This window comes from Balaenoptera musculus, chromosome 11 (genome assembly GCF_009873245.2).
Source record: "Balaenoptera musculus isolate JJ_BM4_2016_0621 chromosome 11, mBalMus1.pri.v3, whole genome shotgun sequence".
In the NCBI taxonomy this organism is placed as follows: domain Eukaryota; kingdom Metazoa; phylum Chordata; class Mammalia; order Artiodactyla; family Balaenopteridae; genus Balaenoptera; species Balaenoptera musculus.
This window is the reverse complement of record NC_045795.1, coordinates 27,398,613-27,415,986: the sequence shown is the minus strand read 5'-3', so window position 1 is coordinate 27,415,986 and position 17,374 is coordinate 27,398,613. Positions and strand designations below refer to the sequence as shown.

The following is a 17,374-nucleotide window of genomic DNA, read 5'->3' as shown; positions in this document are numbered from 1 at the left end:
GAAATGAGACCACGGCCGCAGGTCTAGCATCGCAGGTAAGAAGAGGAGGGGCGATCGTGGGGTTGCAGGGGAAGTGAGGTTTTTCGCCTTTAAAAGGCCCGAAAGCCGCGAGAGAGGGAGGGAGGTGCCGACGGGAGGGAGCGGGGACAGTCCCAGGCCCGGGAGGCGGGGCGCGAGGAGGCCACGCCCACGGCCGACTGGCCGTCCTGCGCTTTCCAGAGCTCCGCTGGCGTTCGCTGCGAGAACCGGCGGAAGACCCACCGGATGAATGGCCCTCCTCCCGGGATGGGGGCCCCGGGTCCCCGCGGGGCTCCGAATCTCGCGGCCTCGCCCCACAGCGTGCGGCGCGCCCGGCCGTTTGTGCGCGAGGCGGGGCGCGGGGCTCCCCTGGCCCTGGGCGCGCCGAACCCCTCGGCGGCGGGGGCGAGCAGCAGCCAGGGCGGCGCCCCCGAGCACCGCGAGGCCGGAGAGAATGTGCACTGTGACTCCTGGGTCCGAGAGAAAGTGCTCTTTCTTCTGCACCCGGAGAGGTGGTTGGGGACTCAGGGGGACTCCGCACGGGAAGAAGTGGCCGATGAGGAGGACCTTTTCAAAGCGGGCGGACAGGGCCGGGAACCCGACTGCGCTTCGCCTCTCTTTCCACGGGAAAAGCGAATTTCTGGCAGCCGTGCAGACGCTCCCTCCCGAGCTCCGGGGGACCCACCCAAACCCCTCCTCGTGCGGGTCGTGGATTATGAGGTGACACAAGAAGTCCTGCAGGTCGCGTGGGCGAAGGGCTGCATGACCAGGCTGACCGAGGAGCGCTCCATGACCGCGGTCACTTTCCCCGCCAACACGGAGTGAGACCGGTTGCGAGGCGCCGGGACCCCTGGAGAACCCCGAGCTCTCGGCACAGAGAGAGAGAGAGACCCCCGTGTCCACGCCGCGGAGGGACAGTTTCACGGTCCCTCAGGACCTGACTCCCCGAGGAGATTCAGTGGGGAAGAGGAGCCCGAGGAACGTTCAAGAGTTGGTGAAGGAGCGCTCATCCTTAAGAAAAGAAAATGCTCTTCCGGAAACTCCAGCCTGAAATTAACCGACAGCAAGAACCTTTTAAGAGGTTTCAGGGAGGGACACGGCACCCAGTGCAGACTGAAGAACTGTAAACAACACGATACCTCCTTTATACCGTGGCTTAAATACTCTGACGGTCTGGGAACCTTAGAAGAGGGGAGGAAAGGTATTTTCAAATTGGCAGAACGTGGGGATTTTGAAATAAGAAAATCTGTTGTTAATTTTTATTTTGAGATAACTCTCAGTTGGTCACTTTTTTGCCTCCCTGCCCTCCCCTTCTCTTTAAGACCTGAAAGCAGAAGTGAAGTTTGAAGTCTGCTCTCTGCAAAAGGGTGGGGGTGGGAATATATGTGGAGAGAGGCTTGTTTTGAAACTGAAAAAGAAAGTAAAAAATGGGAAAATAAAATGTAAAACAAAACAGCCAGTAAACAAAATCTTTTTTTGTTACTGTCTTCTGGTGTGCACATCTTTTTCTTTTTTTCTTTCTTTTTTTAAAATTTTTTAATTACCTTTAATTGTTAAGAAAAGAGAGGAGCTAGGAAAAGAAGGGGAGGAAACAGAAGACTGAATTTTGAAGGTGAAATGCTATTTCAAAGGGCTTTACCCCAAGTATCTAATTTAGTTCAGTAAAAAATGCTATTAATATGAAATTTTTAGTTATCTTAATGTTTGAAACACTGCAGATAAATCTGCTCCAAAGGTAGATAGAAATATATAGTTTGCCATAAAATGACTGTATATCTTATTCTTATTCGAAGTTTCTTACTAATAAGATTTGTAGTCGAGACTGGATTGAAAAAAATCTCTCCTGATACAGTTGAAAAAAAAATTTCTTCTGATGCTATTGAAACAACTCATTTTTATTTTGTTTATTTATTTTTTATTAAACACCATCTTTATTAACTCTAGTAGTGGGGCCTGGTTTGGAGGTGTGTTAGGAGCAAAGCACCCCCTCTAGAGATGAACTGATGAACTGAAGGAGTTATCTGGTTACTGCAGGAATTAACAAAACAAATGGGACTCTGGCTTTTGAGGAGTAAACTATTGAACAGGGCCCCCTCCCTTACTCTTCCTCCTTTGCCCCTTATTTTCAGTTTAGAGCTTGACAGGCCCTCAAATATCATCTGATCCACCTCTTGCCTCTTGGCAGACAAGATAGGTAAGATATGTCCCTATTTTACAGTTGAGCCAACCTAGGCCTAGAAGCCATGTGGCTTATGTAGGTCACAAAGCTAGTTACTGCATATGCTTACTAAGTAGATAAGAATATGATCATCTCCCTCCTAAAAGTTTGGGGATGCCTTTAGGACTTACTTCTAGGGAGTCAAAAGATGAGTGAGGGCAGCCTAGGTTTTCTGACTCAGTCAGTTATGAGAAATACTAAGATCACCTTGATGTCCCTGAGTCTGGCCAGACCTGTGGGCTTGAGATTCACCACTAGCAGTTCTCAGGCCAGTGTGATCCTCACTTGAGAGAGGAATTCAGCACCTGAGCTCATCTGTGCTCAAAACTGCTTGGTAGGTAGAAAAGGTAATACAGGCTCCATGAAATGAATGATCTTTTCATCCAACAACCCTGCCTGGCTCCAGTGTGAGGTTAAACTTCTTGGCAGACAAATTTCAGACCTGACTCAATAAGTTCGGTTGTTGTGAGTCAATATATGCCCCATGTGATAGAACTTTGAATAGAGACAAGAAAAGCCTCTTTAAAGTTGACCAAAAACAGTAGCGACATTCTGTTGCCTTCCCTATGGAGCAAGCTCAGGACTTGAGCTACTTGGGTTCACAACCACTCCACCTCTTACTAACTGTGTGACATTGGGCAAGTGTTTCACCTCTCTGTGCCTCTGGATCCTTATTTGTTAAATAGGGATAATAAATAATATCAATCTTATAGGGTTTTTCCTAGGATTAAGTTAGATGAAAGATAACTTAAAGCAAGGAATAAATTTAAATTCAAACTCAGATTTCTAAGTATAAGATAGAATGACTACTTTTAGGAGGCTGCAGGCTTCACAAAAATAGGACAAACAGATGCTGTTTATTCAGAGCTTGGTTATAGAAGGGGAGTCAGCCAGCATCACTTGCACTGGGCAAGGGAGCAAAGGCAGGCAGGGCAGTGGGAGAGTTTTATAGTGACCAAGATGATCTTAACTTTATTCTCAGCTCAACTAAGCCTTAGGTTTCTTCCTGACTATAGCTCCTGAGCTCCTTAGAGCATTACTTGAGAAAACTTGCAATTGTAAATTTGTTTCTCTATCCCTTTGAGATATAAATCTCCCAACGTCTTGCCAGTTTTACAACCCAGGAACAGGACCTTCTTTCTCAAGGATCTGGAAGCCATCCCTTTGAAATGTAATCTAGAAAGATGGGGGCTCCTGACTCCTAGTCTCTGCAAGGGGGGGTCAGAGCCCAACTTCATAAGCCTTAGTTAGCAAACACGGATGGCTTAATGGCTTTGACCAACCTCCCCGCTAAGGTCCTCTAGTACTTCTCCACTAGCTCACCCCAGTGCTTAAAAGCTGTCCCACCTTTTGTTTCAAAGGAGTTGAGTTCAGTCTCTCTCCCCTATTGCAATAGAGTTGAATAAAGTCTTCCTTGCCTCTTTAACTCGGTCTAGTACAATTTTTGTTTGACAACAGTGAAGAAAGGAGGGGTGTCATGTATGCTCTGATTGGAAGCTACTAGCATGGGAAAGCTAGAGGTGGGCTATCAAGAGGGGCTTCTTATATAATGGTTTAGGGCTCTCTCTGGTAGGTCCTGAGTTGGAAGGTGCAAAAAAAAAAAAGAAAAAAGAAAAATAGGGAAGCTGGCAGTCATTGACCAAGTAAGTCCTGGTCTTTCTGGGCTGATTGCAGCAGAGACTGTGGTTTGCCTTCCCAGGCTAGTTGCTCCAGAGGTTGTAGATTCAAGTTTTACAACCTGGTAAATAGTATCAGCCTCAGGATTTTTTTCTAGGAGTAAGTTTAAACTACTTAGAACAGTGCCTGGTATACAATAAATACTCAAAATTATTATTACTGTTACTATTGTTGTTATTGTCTATTTTAATTTTTATCCTAACCAGCTTTAGTTTTGTTTGTTTGTTTGTTTGTTTTTAAGAGCAAAAGGCATACAACACAAGAAACCATATCAAACCCAAACCAGTGGTTTTTACTAAGGCTTTTTTTCTGTTAGAAACTAGAAGTTAGAAACTAGAAGACCCAGTCACAGAATTCTGGAAGGTCAAGTCACAGAATTCTTTTTTGGAGAAAATCACGTTATATTATTTCTTAAAAACATCCAGAATGCAGCACTGCAAGTAGTTTCTTCATGGGGTGAAATATGCTTTGGCATAGTTCAGCCCTGACTGTTGGCACCCAAAATGCTATGTAATGGACTAGTGCTACCTTACTGAGAGAAAAGTAAGGGTTCACCTAGGAATTACCCAGTGATCACTGAGGTTGGTTAGTGCACAAGCCTAATCTTAAGGCTGGTTTGTTGGACAACCTGCCCCAGGCTTGGAACCATGAGTGTTAAAGCTGATTTGTATGCCTGTTGGATCATCCTTAGGCACATGTCTTACTTCTAAAAAGTCTTGTGACTTTGAGCTTATTTTGAAAGCCTGCTTTTCCACGGAAAAGCGGGTACAATTGAATAACCGGAATTCAACTTACTTGGGAGAGGGACAGGGAGGTATACGGGGCACCAGGTAATTTTTACCAAATAAAAAGAACTTGAAGGGGAGGGCCTGTGAACACAGTCATCTTGTGTAAGGATTCTCTGACCACTGATGTCCATGTTTCAGAGAGAAACCCTGTGCAAGCCTATGGACTTCCCAAGCCAGCCTCAATATTGACCCAGATTTCTGAGGTTATAGGTTCAGGGTTTACAGTCTTTCCATCCCAACATAACTGGATGGGAAAATGTGCAAACTTACAAGTGAAATAATATTAAATCAAAATACGGGAGTAGAAGAAAGGAGGTTCTGTGACCTATATTCAGTGGCAGGGTTATATTTAGGCAATGGGCAGGGTTTGCCCCAAGAGTGAAAAATAAGCAGTACAACATCTTCAGAGATTAAAAAAAAAATGATAATGCTGGACTAAAAGCCTGTCTGCTTTTTATCATCACCATGGACTTAGTAATAAAATACTTGTCTCTGAAAAAAATCTATTGTTGATCTAAATTCTAAAAAATTCCTGTGATTACTGTTTGAACTTTAATAATACAGAGGTAAGCCTCCAATGAGCACATTTTCATTTTCCTTTATTATTTTTTTTCTATGTGGAAAATAATTTAAAGAACTCTCAGTGTTGCCCCGCAAGTCAATCTCTCTCTCCCTCTCTCTCTCTCTGTCACACACACACACACACACACACACACACACACACACACAGAATCAGTTACATGAATTCATTTAGAGAGTAAATTCCTAAGAGTTCAGAACCTTTCTTACTCACTTGGAATGCACTTTGTGTCTCCGACCCCTATATATTCCTGCATTTTAAGAATAGATTCAGGGACTTCCTTGGTGGCGCAGTGGTTAAGACTCTGTGCTCCCAATGCAGGGGGCCTGGGTTCAATCCCTGGTCAGGGAACTAGATCCCACACACATACCGCAACTAACAGTTTGCATGCAGCAACTAAGAGTTTGCATGCCACAACTAAGGAGCCCACCTGCCGCAACTAAGACCCAGCGCAACCAAATAAATTAATTAATTAAAAAAAAAAAACTTAAAAAAAAATAGAGTAGACTCAATATAAACTGTAACCCAGTGGTTGTAGTGATTTAGAAAAAGAACTCGAGTTACTTCAATTCTGACATTATATGTGACATGTATAAAATTTTAAATAGGGAAACAGCGAAATGTAATATTTTTTGTTCAATAAGTGCAAGTTTAGTTCACACATGAACGGTGTTATTGGATTTGGATGATTAACGTGAAATTTATTATTTATTCATCATTTTAAAACTAAAGAATGAATCGAAAATAAAATATCCCATGAATTATATAATTTAGTAGTTCTGTTTCTTTTGCAGACATTTCAGTTTTATTAAAGTTTATTAGTTACTTGACAGTAGTTTACATACATAATTATTATATCAGACTCACAGAAGGATCAAAGTTATTGTTTTAGTTTATGATTATTATTGAATATTATTTTCTCATATTGGTGTTAAAAATTATCTGCTACTGGTGTCACATTCACTAAATATGCCACTGCCAACATGTAGTCATAAAGTCATAAAAACGGGGGACTGAAAGGGTTGGAATTCAAACTCAGATTTCCTGATTTCGAATCAAAGCTGTTTCTGTTAATCCCTGTATAAGAGAAAGTAAAATCTCTACCTTAATGCAGTAAGTAATAAGTGATAAGGATAGAACTGGGGAAAAGAGTACCTTCAAACACAACTAGAGAAACATGAGGGTTTGGAGAGATTTAGCTCTCACAGTTCGGGCATAAAATTGATTTTATAATAGTTTTTCTTATTGTGACACTTGGGATTATATTTTAGTAATATTTCTGTTTGTGTATGATAAAAAATAGTATTACTACTCCTAGATTTCCTAAAGTAGAAAAAATATATATATATATCTAGAGATGTTTAGAATTCCTGAGGTAAGCTGGGCAAAATCCTTTAAGGATGGGGCCACCCTGCAAAAATCTATCTGCTGTTGCCTTGTGGTCCAAAGAAGCTCCAGGTCCAGGTGCGTGAGAAACCACGGAGGCCCAGAACACAGTGTCAGTCAGAGCTCAAGAACAAAAGTCAAAGTAATTATTGTTCACAGGGTGTCATAGAGAACATAATTTCTTTAAAGATGAACAGCAGTAAGTCCAAGAGCTGGTAAAGGGCTCTGGAAAGCAGTATGTATCTCTTCACTTGTAAAATGAAGGTCTGGAGTTAGATGTAGCTGGCGTATCCTCCAGAGATCATTGTTTATGTTTCTGCGGCTTTTTTTTCCCCCCAAACTATAATGCAAGGAAGTGTTGAGAGAAATTGAGCTCGACTCCCAGAGAAATGGAAATAAGAACACAAATAAACAAATGGGACCTAATGAAACTTAAAAGCTTTTGCACAGCAAAGGAAACCATAAACAAGACCAAAAGACAACCATCAGAATGGGAGAAAATATTTGCAAATGAAGCAACTGACAAAGGATTAGTCTCCAAGATTTACAAGCAGCTCATGCAGCTCAATAACAAAAAAACGAACAACCCAATCCAAAAATGGGCAGAAGACCTAAATAGACATTTCTCCAAAGAAGATATACAGATGGCCTACAGACACATGAAAGAATGCTCAACATCATTAATCATTAGAGAAATGCAAATCAAAACTACAATGAGATATCATCTCACACCGGTCAGAATGGCCATCATCAAAAAATCTAGAAACAATAAATGCTGGAGAGGGTGTGGAGGAAAGGGAACACTCTTGCACTGTTGGTGGGAATGTAAATTGATACAGCCACTATGGAGAACAGTATGGAGGTTCCTTAAAAAACTACAAATAGAACTACCATACGACCCAGCAATCCCACTACTGGGCATATACCCTGAGAAAACCATAGGTCAAAAAGAGTCATGTACCAAAATGTTCATTGCAGCTCTATTTACAATAGCCAGGACATGGAAGCAACCTAAATGTCCATCGACAGATGAATGGATAAAGAAGATGTGGCACATATATACAATGGAATATTACTCAGCCATAAAAAGAAATGAAATGGAGGTATTTGTAATGAGGTGGATGGAGTTAGAGTCTGTCATACAGAGTGAAGTAAGTCAGAAAGAGAAAAACAAATACAGTATGCTAACACATATATACGGAATCTAAGGAAAAAAAAAAAGGCCATGAAGAACCTAGTGGCAAGACGGGAATAAAGACACAGACCTACTAGAGAATGGACTTGAGGATATGGGGAGGGGGTGGGGTGAGATGTGACAGGGTAAGAGAGTGTCATGGACATATATACACTACCAAATGTAAAATAGATAGCTAGTGGGAAGCAGCCGCATAGCACAGGGAGATCAGCTCGGTGCTTTGTGACCACCTAGAGGGGTGGGATGGGGAGGGTGGGAGGGAGGGAGATGCAAGAGGGAAGAGAAATGGGAACATATTGTATATGTATAACTGATTCACTTTGTTATAAAGCAGAAGCTAACACACCATTGTAAGGCAATTATACTTCAATAAAGATGTTAAAAAAAAAAAAAAGAAATTGAGCTCGAAACACTGCGAATACATATATGTCACTTTTCATTTACTTTACCTCTTGTTCCAGATGTGATATTATGTTTTTCATTTTAAAGCAGGAGTCATGAATACGTGCAACATTTTCTTGTATATTATCCTGTGCCTACGTGTGTATGTGTGTAAAAACTAGGAGAATGGATTGTGCTTTGTATCTCTCTGCATCCTTTAGTTATCAGTAGGTAAAGAAAGTCTATTTTTTGGGTGGCTGCTGTTTACCCATCACTGAATGGGAATCTGGAGTGATGCTAAGCCATTGTTTGTACACGTGCAAAGATGACAAACCGCTTATGGTGAAGTTTTGCTAAGACTCTTTTCTGGAAATGGAGAACTCATTTCAGGTTCTTAGAAATCCAGACAATCATAGAGTAAGTTCATTTAGTTCATGGATTTCAAATTTAATGTAAAGCTCTTTTCTTTTCCCCACTTTGCTTTCTTCAAGAAATCCTAAGAGAAACACTGGTATTTACACAATTAAAACAAAGCTTCTCTGGTTGGAATGAAGTGGGTTTGCCCATCGTTGCCCTGCTTGACTTTCTCTTCAAATTCCTGAGGCTCTGCCGTAGCCTCACCCACAAGGAATCTTCAAGGATTCCCTAAGAAAATGTCCTTCCAATGCTTAAAGTCCTATAGCCAATTGAAAGCCGGGGGAGGACTCTTCCATATTTCTGAAGTTTAGTGCCACATGGAAAGATATAAAACCTTAGCACTGGCTTAAGACAAAGCCAAATCTCTCCAGATTTTTCAAATCACCTTTCTCAAGTAAGATGCCTTACCTGCTGAAAAGGGCCTGAAAGCTTCCTTCTTGATAAGCTTCCCGGTAGAGTTAAGGAAATGAAATGCTCAGGGTTAAATGTGTTTGGTTTTTCCTACTGTGTTTGATCCCAAAGCACAGAGGTCAGGGATGACCTCAGTGCCCTAGAGATAAAAGTGTTATTAGTGACAGAGATGAAACTTCTTCCTAAAAAAGTGGCTCTTTAAGATGTATGGTGACCTTGGTTGGCAATTTTTGTGAAGCATTGTGTTCTAGAAGGAATAGGAAGTGGAGAAGGGGGAGGTGGGGCTTAGGATTGAGTGTGAAGTAGTCATGTACTCAACCAAATTTTCATTCGGTACCTTCTAAAAAACACAAGCTTCGGATTCAGAACTGGGAATAAATTCTTAGTCACGTATCTGCTATGTGATAACAGCGTGTTATTTAACTTTTGATAAATTCCAGTTGCTAAATTCGTATGATGGGAGTTAAATAGTCTTCATTTGGTGACGCTGAGCCTTCCTGGTGGGTTTGGGGGCTCCGTGAAGGTTTGATCTTTTATCTCCAGGGACAGTGACGGTGGACAAACTAAATTTAACAAGCCCATCAGAACAAATCCTCCAAAATAAGCTACCCCACTTCCATAGCTTGCCACATACTCTGAAACAATGTAGGACTGTCAACAAAAGTAGTTTTAATTGTGATATAGGAAAGAGTATTCTGAAAACTAAAACTACACTAAGATAATAATAAAAACAAAAGCTTGCCTTGAAATCAAGGGCAATGTTCACTGCTTCAGCTTGGTGAATCACAGTTTCCTCTTGAAGAAAGTTTTGGCATACTACCATTGTGGTTAGCTGTTTTATCACAGGAATTGATATAGTTTTCAAGTGACAAAAAGCAATCGACTGCTTTTAAGTATTTTGTTAAATAATATTCATCCATTCATCCATTCATTCATTTATATGCCTGGGCATCATACATGGACTTTCTCCTCATAGCTGTGCTAGATTATTTTCATTCCATGAAAGAGAAGACTGGGACTCAGGGAAACGAAAGGACCTAACGGCAGTAGCACGGGGTCAGTTAGATGCCCTACTACTCCAAGGCTCTTTCTAACACAACGCTCTACCTAGCTCGCACCAGTTCATCTCAGCGCCTCTGTGATTTTGAGCAGCATTTTGATGTTCTTTCCCTTTCCCCTCACCCCTCTTCTTAAACCCTTACCTTTGGAATATAGTAATTTTTAAATATAATGTTTGTGGTGGTTGCACAGGGTAAGCTTGCGGGCAGGATATCAGCAAATCTCTGTGCTTCGTGAATGACAGCGTCTGCGTAAGGCATTTGAGTTCGGTGTGCCATTCGAGGCACCCACGACTTTGGCGATCTCATCATGGACCTTTTCTGGATAAAACAGAGCACGGTTACAGTCTGCAGTGGGAGGCGGGTATTGAAACAGTCTCCCCATTTTCTTTAAATGTGAAAGTCAAGCCCAAGTGCTCTCTGAGTTCTGACTCATCTTTCCCCCACTGCTTCCACCCCCAGGCCTCTATTCCTAGGGCTCCTCTGGGGACCTGCATGTAGTGATGCCTTCAGACCATCTCAGGTTGCTTAGAGGGCAAAATCTACTTTCTTATATCACAAGGAGACTAAAGGCACAAACTATCCTCAAGGGTACAAATAAAGGTATCAGGGCAACTCTAGAATTCTGCATTGTCCAGTCCAAGAGTTTCTGCTTCCTCTCCTTCAGACAATGCTCTGAATTTTAGAAGACTTACTCTGGGTCTTAGGATATCGCGTCATGAGCAGAATCCCCCAGCGCAGCGTGGAGGCCGTGGTCGCTGTACCTGCTGCAAACAGATTACTAACAAGTGCCACCAAATTGTCATCACTGAAAAAGTCAGTAGATGTATCTTTCTCCTGAAAGAGGAAGAGGAATCATTAGTGATGAAATAATTTTATCCTGGGCAACCATCACAAATAACCTCAAGTGAATTGAAAAAACAAAGTGTTACATTCTTCCCTCAATCGAGTGGAATTTTATTTTATGACAGTGTTGTGCAGAATTTTAGGATAAAGCCCATCCCAGATGCTAATAATGATACATAATTCTAAAAAATGGGAAGGTCTGTTTCTCATTTAGGAAGACTGGGAATAAGTTTTTAATTGAGTGATTGGAATATTCCTGGCACTGTTTCTTAAAAAAAAAAAACTTAAATTATCTCTCGAGTTTGTCAACTGAAACATATTTTTCAAGGTTGTAAAGAAAAAAGAATATTAATTCTAAAAGCTAACATATCTGAGATCTTCTGTATATCTTGGTTTTTTCAGAGAGTGACATAAACAGAGGTGGAAAATATTTAAGAATGCAAAATGTAATAAATAGCATTTTTGTAGTGTACAAATCTGTCATTATTAACTTGAGTCTAGTTATCTTTCTTCTCTGAAAGGAGTATTTTTCCTCCAGATGCTATTAATTAAATCAAATAATAAACAATAGGCTAAGGTAACCTCAGAAGAAAATGCTGTTGCTTCCTGCTGTCTCACCAGAAAGGAATCAGTGAAACTTCTTGGATCATTTTTGCCAAATTTATAATGGTAATCGAGGAAAGTCATCCTTATCAACGAAAATAATTCATCTCTATTCCTGAGTACTTATAACTTTTTAGGAGGAATCCCAAAACAGGAAACATATTGAAAAGCTAAAAATAAAAAACAACAGAGTAAATTAAATATACATATGTAATGCTTGGGATATTGGAAATGATACCACTGTTTCTGAAAGCATTATAGAAATAGCATCTCATATAGACTTAGATTTTACCTCAACTAACAGTGGCAGACCAGACTAGACAAGAGGATTTCACTTATTGGAATTTAGTAACTTGCAATTAATATTTATATGACTTAAAATAAGTTCTATGTATCCAGAGTATTTTGCATATTATACCTGTGGTCATAGATATATGTACTTAGAGGTTAGATGAGACATAAAAAAAATTTGGCTTTATAGTCAGAGCTATCAATCTAAGTGTTTTGCTTGCAAAATCCCAGGTGATTCCAGGTCAAACTATTCTGGTTCAATGTAGTATACTAAATTTACTACTAACATTTCCTTGTAGGATCAGAATAATTCTGTTTTAAATTTTTAAAAGGCTGACTGTCCATAGGTCTCACAGAGCAGTACCACTTAAATCCAATATTCCCTGACCATTAAAAAGTTCACTGTTTGCTAAATTTAGTGTGTTTGTGAGTGTATTCATTTTCTGAGAGACACGCTTTATGTTTTTGGTCAGATTCACAAAGGGGTTCCTAACTGCCCCCACCCCAGATGACTTAATAAATACCAGAGATAAAAGACCATGCTTAAAATTAGTCATCATAGGGACATCCCTGGTGGCGCAGTGGTTAAGAATCCGCCCGCCAATGCGGGGGACACAGGTTCGAGCCCTGGTCTGGGAAGATCCCACGTGCCGCGAAGCAACTAAGCCCCTGCGCCACAACTACTGAGCCTGCGCTCTAGAGCCCAGGAGCCACAATGGCTGAGCCCGCCTGCCACAACTATTGAAGCCCTCGCGCCCAAGAGAAGCCACCGCAATGAGAAGCCTGAGCATCACAATGAAGAGTAGCCCCCGCTCACCGCAATTAGAGAAAGCCTGCACACAGCAACGAGGACGCAACGCAACCAAATAAATTAAAAACAAATTTTTTTAATTAGTCGTCATAGTTGTCCGACCTAGTGTTCTCTAGCACGTGTATTTAAAGTAAACCTGCGGTTTTATGCTAGCAGAGTCCAAAGTGAAATAATATGGTCGATTGTCTGTGGTATTATTGAAAAATGGGAATTGACAAGGCTCCTTTTTCTTACATGCTAGAAGATAGCAACTTCACTTGCAAATGTAAAAAATTGAATTGCAGCACTATTGTGCATTGACATGGCTCAGAACAAATACTAAGGTTTTATTTAGTGCTTTATAATTTTTGTGATAACTGACAGTCCTCTTTTGTTAAAATTCAATTTCCTAAGTGGATTCCTCTGAGCACCCCTTGCTCACTCATGGCTTATCCACATTCCGTGCATAACTAGTGGAACAGGTGAAAGATGACAAAGATGGTAAGAATCTACTAAAGCCGTATAATGAACTATTTACTGGTGTGATTCACAATCCCTGCATTGTAAGATACTTGATGCAGTAATCTGTGATGGGAGAATGATCAGATCTCTTAACCAGGCAGACTCGTCACGTCTCTAATACTCAGAATGTTCCAGAAAGTGTACATTTTTTAAAAAAAGATCAAGTGCTCTTTTTTTTTCATTTATTTTTTAAATTTATTTATTTTTTGGCTGCCTTGGGTCTTCGCTGCTGCGCGCGGGCTTTCTCTAGTTGCGGTGAGCGGGGGCTACTCTTCGTTGCGGTGCGAGGGCTTCTCATTGTGGTGGCTTCTCTTGTTGTGGAGCATGGGCTCTAGGCGCGCAGGCTTCAGTAGTTGTGGCACTTGGGTTCTAGGGCGAGTGGGCTCAGTATTTGTGGTGCACAGGCTTAGCTGCTCCGCAGCATGTGGGATCTTCCCGGACCAGGGCTCGAACCCGTGTCCCCTGCATTGGCAGGCGGATTCTTAACCACTGTACCACCAGGGAAGTCCCGAGAGGTAAATTTTAAAGAAGAAAAATGGTAGACAGAGCTTAGGGAGAAGTGGGGAGAACACATTTCATAGATGAAATTAGCACAGAACAATAGTACAGAGATGGGAATGAGAAAAAAAAAAATGAAAGACTAAGTAGTAAAGAGATTAGGCTGGTTAATATATAAGCAAAGGACAGGAATATTGAGGAAACAAACACACGTGATTGGGGCATATGGAATTAGATGAAGGACACTATTGAAAGAAAGTGTTCTTCTGAGGAATTAACCTTTGTGTTTTGTGACTTTTGAATGTAGGAGAAAAAGCCATAAAGTAGTTTCAGAAGATCAGAAAACTCAAGTCCTGGTTTTTTAGTTACTAAATAAGTCAATCGCTTTGAGTCGCACTTATATGTAAAATTGAGATAAAAATATCATCCCTATTTTCCTCCTAGGGTGGCTGTGAGAAGTAAGTGGAATCCTAGCAGCCCTTTGTAAAATAAAAACTACAATACAAATATGAAATGTTATTATTATTATGTTGCCCGTTGAGGTAAAGTACTGGTCTTCTCTTCAGTATATCTCCTGCTAGGCTTTTCAAACTAGGAAGTTATAGAATATAGCAGAACTCAATTTAAAGTATCTGCCCTTTAGAACTTAAAAATTGAAATTTACAGCCAAATCCCAACTATAAATTTCTCCTCCCCCTCCCTCTTCCCTTCTTCCCTTCCTTCCTTCCTTCCATCTTACCCCACAGTCAGGAACTCTAAAATCTTTGAAGTGGAAATTGGAGAAAAATTGGTCTAGTACGTTGTCTAGCCCTTTCATTTTACAGATAAGAAAACAGAGACCAACTTTTTACATAAATTCACACAGCTAATTAATGGCAAGCTCAAAACTAAATTCTGGGTCTCAGTTTCTGGGGCCATGCTATCAGTTGTGACTTTTGAACACACTGTTTTGAGTTTAACTAAAAATTTCTAGAGTAAGACTATGATCACAGCTCAGTTCCTTCATAGTAGGGTATATATGAAATATGTAGATTGAAGTAGTTGAGATAAAGTTTGCAAGTCATAAATACGTTAAGATAAAAATACCACTTCAAATAATAGAAATAGATTTACTAGTATTTTATATATACAAATTTTAAAAAGTAAAAATTAAATTTAAAGCAGCTCTATTAATTTTGAATCTTATCTAATTACCTCATTATACATACTATATATGAAGCAGTTTTAAATACATACATGCTAATAAACCCACCCACAAGGGTAAAAATGATTTAGGAAATTATAAACATGAATTAAATGAAAAATTATTTATTTGTTTACCTCCAGCATGGTTTGATATGGCCTCTTCAGATTAAGGATGTGCAGATTTCCAATAATTGTTAAAGGTCTGGGTCCTGGAGGAAAATGTCGCTTGGAAGCTTTGGTCATGAAGATTTTAATATTTAAGATAAAAATAAGAATCAGGCTCAGAATTGGAAGTATGAAAGAAGATTCAGCTCCACTCATTATCTTTAAGTAGAAGTATTATTTAAAAAAATAGAAATCTTTGTGACTGCAACCAGACAAAATCAGCAGTTTTCAATGCAAATCACAAACATGAAAGTGTTGCTAATAGTATTTGTTCTGTGCTATAGTCAACCACCTATTTTTATAATTAACATGAATTAAGCTCTACGCTTTAAGCTTGCCTTATGTGAGCTTCCTTCCCTTTTCTCCCTTTCGCTTATCAGTTCCATCTGTTTTATTCAATAAAGGCTGGAGGGATTTTCTTTTCATGTAAAACAGGGATTAGTCTTAAAATTTCAGAGAAATACAACATGTTTAATCTTCAATGTGAAATATACACTTTTACAATACAACTACTGGTATTTGGTAAGATACACCATGATCTGTGTCTGGTTGGTCACATAACAGTGTCACACCAAGAATTTCAAGGTTCTTATACAATGATGAGCTCATACTTTTCCACTCTCTTAAAAGAGTTTCAGGGAAAGAGCACTGATTTTTAACTTAATGAGAACTGCGTGCAGATCCTAGCACAGACCTTCAGCCTGTTATTCAACCTCTTTGAGCCTTCATTTCTTTATTTTAAACTGAGGAAAATAGTAATAATACATAAATGGTTGACTTGTTGTGACGAGTTAAGAATGAACAGATACACAGCTCCTGAAATATACTTAGAATTATACCTGGCATTTCTCATTTTTTTCCCCTCTTTTGTTCCCTGACGAGCATTTTCATTTGTTTATGTCCCTATCCCCTTCTGTCAGAGCTGACTCTTTCATTTTGCTGTCACTAAATTTTCTACCTTTTTATGCTACTGACTTTTAACCATGCATCTGGGAGATAGCTCATTCTAGTTGACTTGATCAAGAAAGAAGTATCTTTCCCTTTTGTGTTAGAATGACTATGAAAAAGGAACTATATTAATAGACTGGATTGAACAATCTTTTACATATTGCCTTCTTGATAACAATATTTCCTCAAGTTTTTACTGGTTGCCATTATATTATATATTTACCTTTTAGTGTATCATTCTTTTTCTCCAAGGAATTAAAAATTCTTGAAAGCAAGGACTCTTCCCCTGACCATTCCTACCCGCTGCCCCCAACTATGGAATCCCCAATGTCTAGAACAGAACAGCTCCTGGCACTTACTGAATTGAAACTGGTCAATAAATGGAGGAGTAAATGAATGACTGAAGTCTTCTGAACATTTTGTTTCTAGAGAGTCATTCCTAGTAACATAGAATTTGCGGAAACTGAGTGACCATGAGTATCAAATTCTGTCATTTCATGGGTAATGCAATTTAGACCTAGAGAGTTCAGGTTTGGTAAGGGTCATGCACTTCTTCCTAATAGAGCTACAATTAGGACTTAGGTCTGCTCCTGCTGCAGTGTTCTTTACAACACGTGGCTTCATGCCATGATACTAAATATACACAGCTACTTGACTCCTCTGCTTGGCATGACTTTGGCTTGCTGGAACACAATCCCAGATAATCCTGTCTGGCAGGCACTAACAAAAACCTTCTTGAGCCAAGTCTAAAAGAGGCAGCTGCAGGCACAGAACAAAGGGCTGTATTTCTTTGCATAGAAAGTGACTGTTAGTTTCAGTGATATCCTTTCCGTGATATCCACACTTAACAGTGTTCCCATCAACTAAACTCTTTTTCTAAAACAAAGGACGGAGGGAGAGACAAAAAAGAGATTCCAATCAGACCAAATGGGAGTGTGTCAGGGATTAAAATGACTTGTATCTGATTCAGATTGTTACATAATAATAGGTAATGCAATATGTAATAGATCCTAGTGATGCTGTTATTATCCCAATATTACAAATGAAAAAAATGAGGCTTTAAGAAGTTAACCAATCTGCCCAAGGTCATGTATTTATTAAGTGAGAGAATTCAAGTTTCCCTGATTCCTGGGCTATTAATTTCTTTAATATATTGCTACTTCCCAGTATGGATTCACACATCTGGCTCTGATTAATATAGCACCTGGAAATGATGATAGCTGACCAGCAATCAAATGTTTCTTGATTGCTCTGATTCTGACTGTATAAAGAAAATTGCTGGATATACTCAACCTTATCTCCTAAGATCTGAGTGAAGAAAGCTGGGGATTTTCTGTCTATAGCTGTTAACTATTGAGAGAGGAGTAATGATTTTTCTGACCATAATTGTGGATTTA

General features: G+C 40.0%; 1 protein-coding gene across 1 annotated transcript; it reads left to right on the top strand.

Moving 5' to 3' along the window:
• Nucleotides 1-204: 204 nt before the first annotated feature.
• C11H6orf141 (chromosome 11 C6orf141 homolog) lies at nt 205-1,446 on the top strand. Its single transcript, XM_036869235.1, has one exon. The coding sequence runs from the start codon at nt 265-267 to the stop codon at nt 841-843; it is 579 nt and encodes a 192-aa protein (XP_036725130.1). The 5' UTR covers nt 205-264; the 3' UTR covers nt 844-1,446.
• Nucleotides 1,447-17,374: the final 15,928 nt, after the last annotated feature.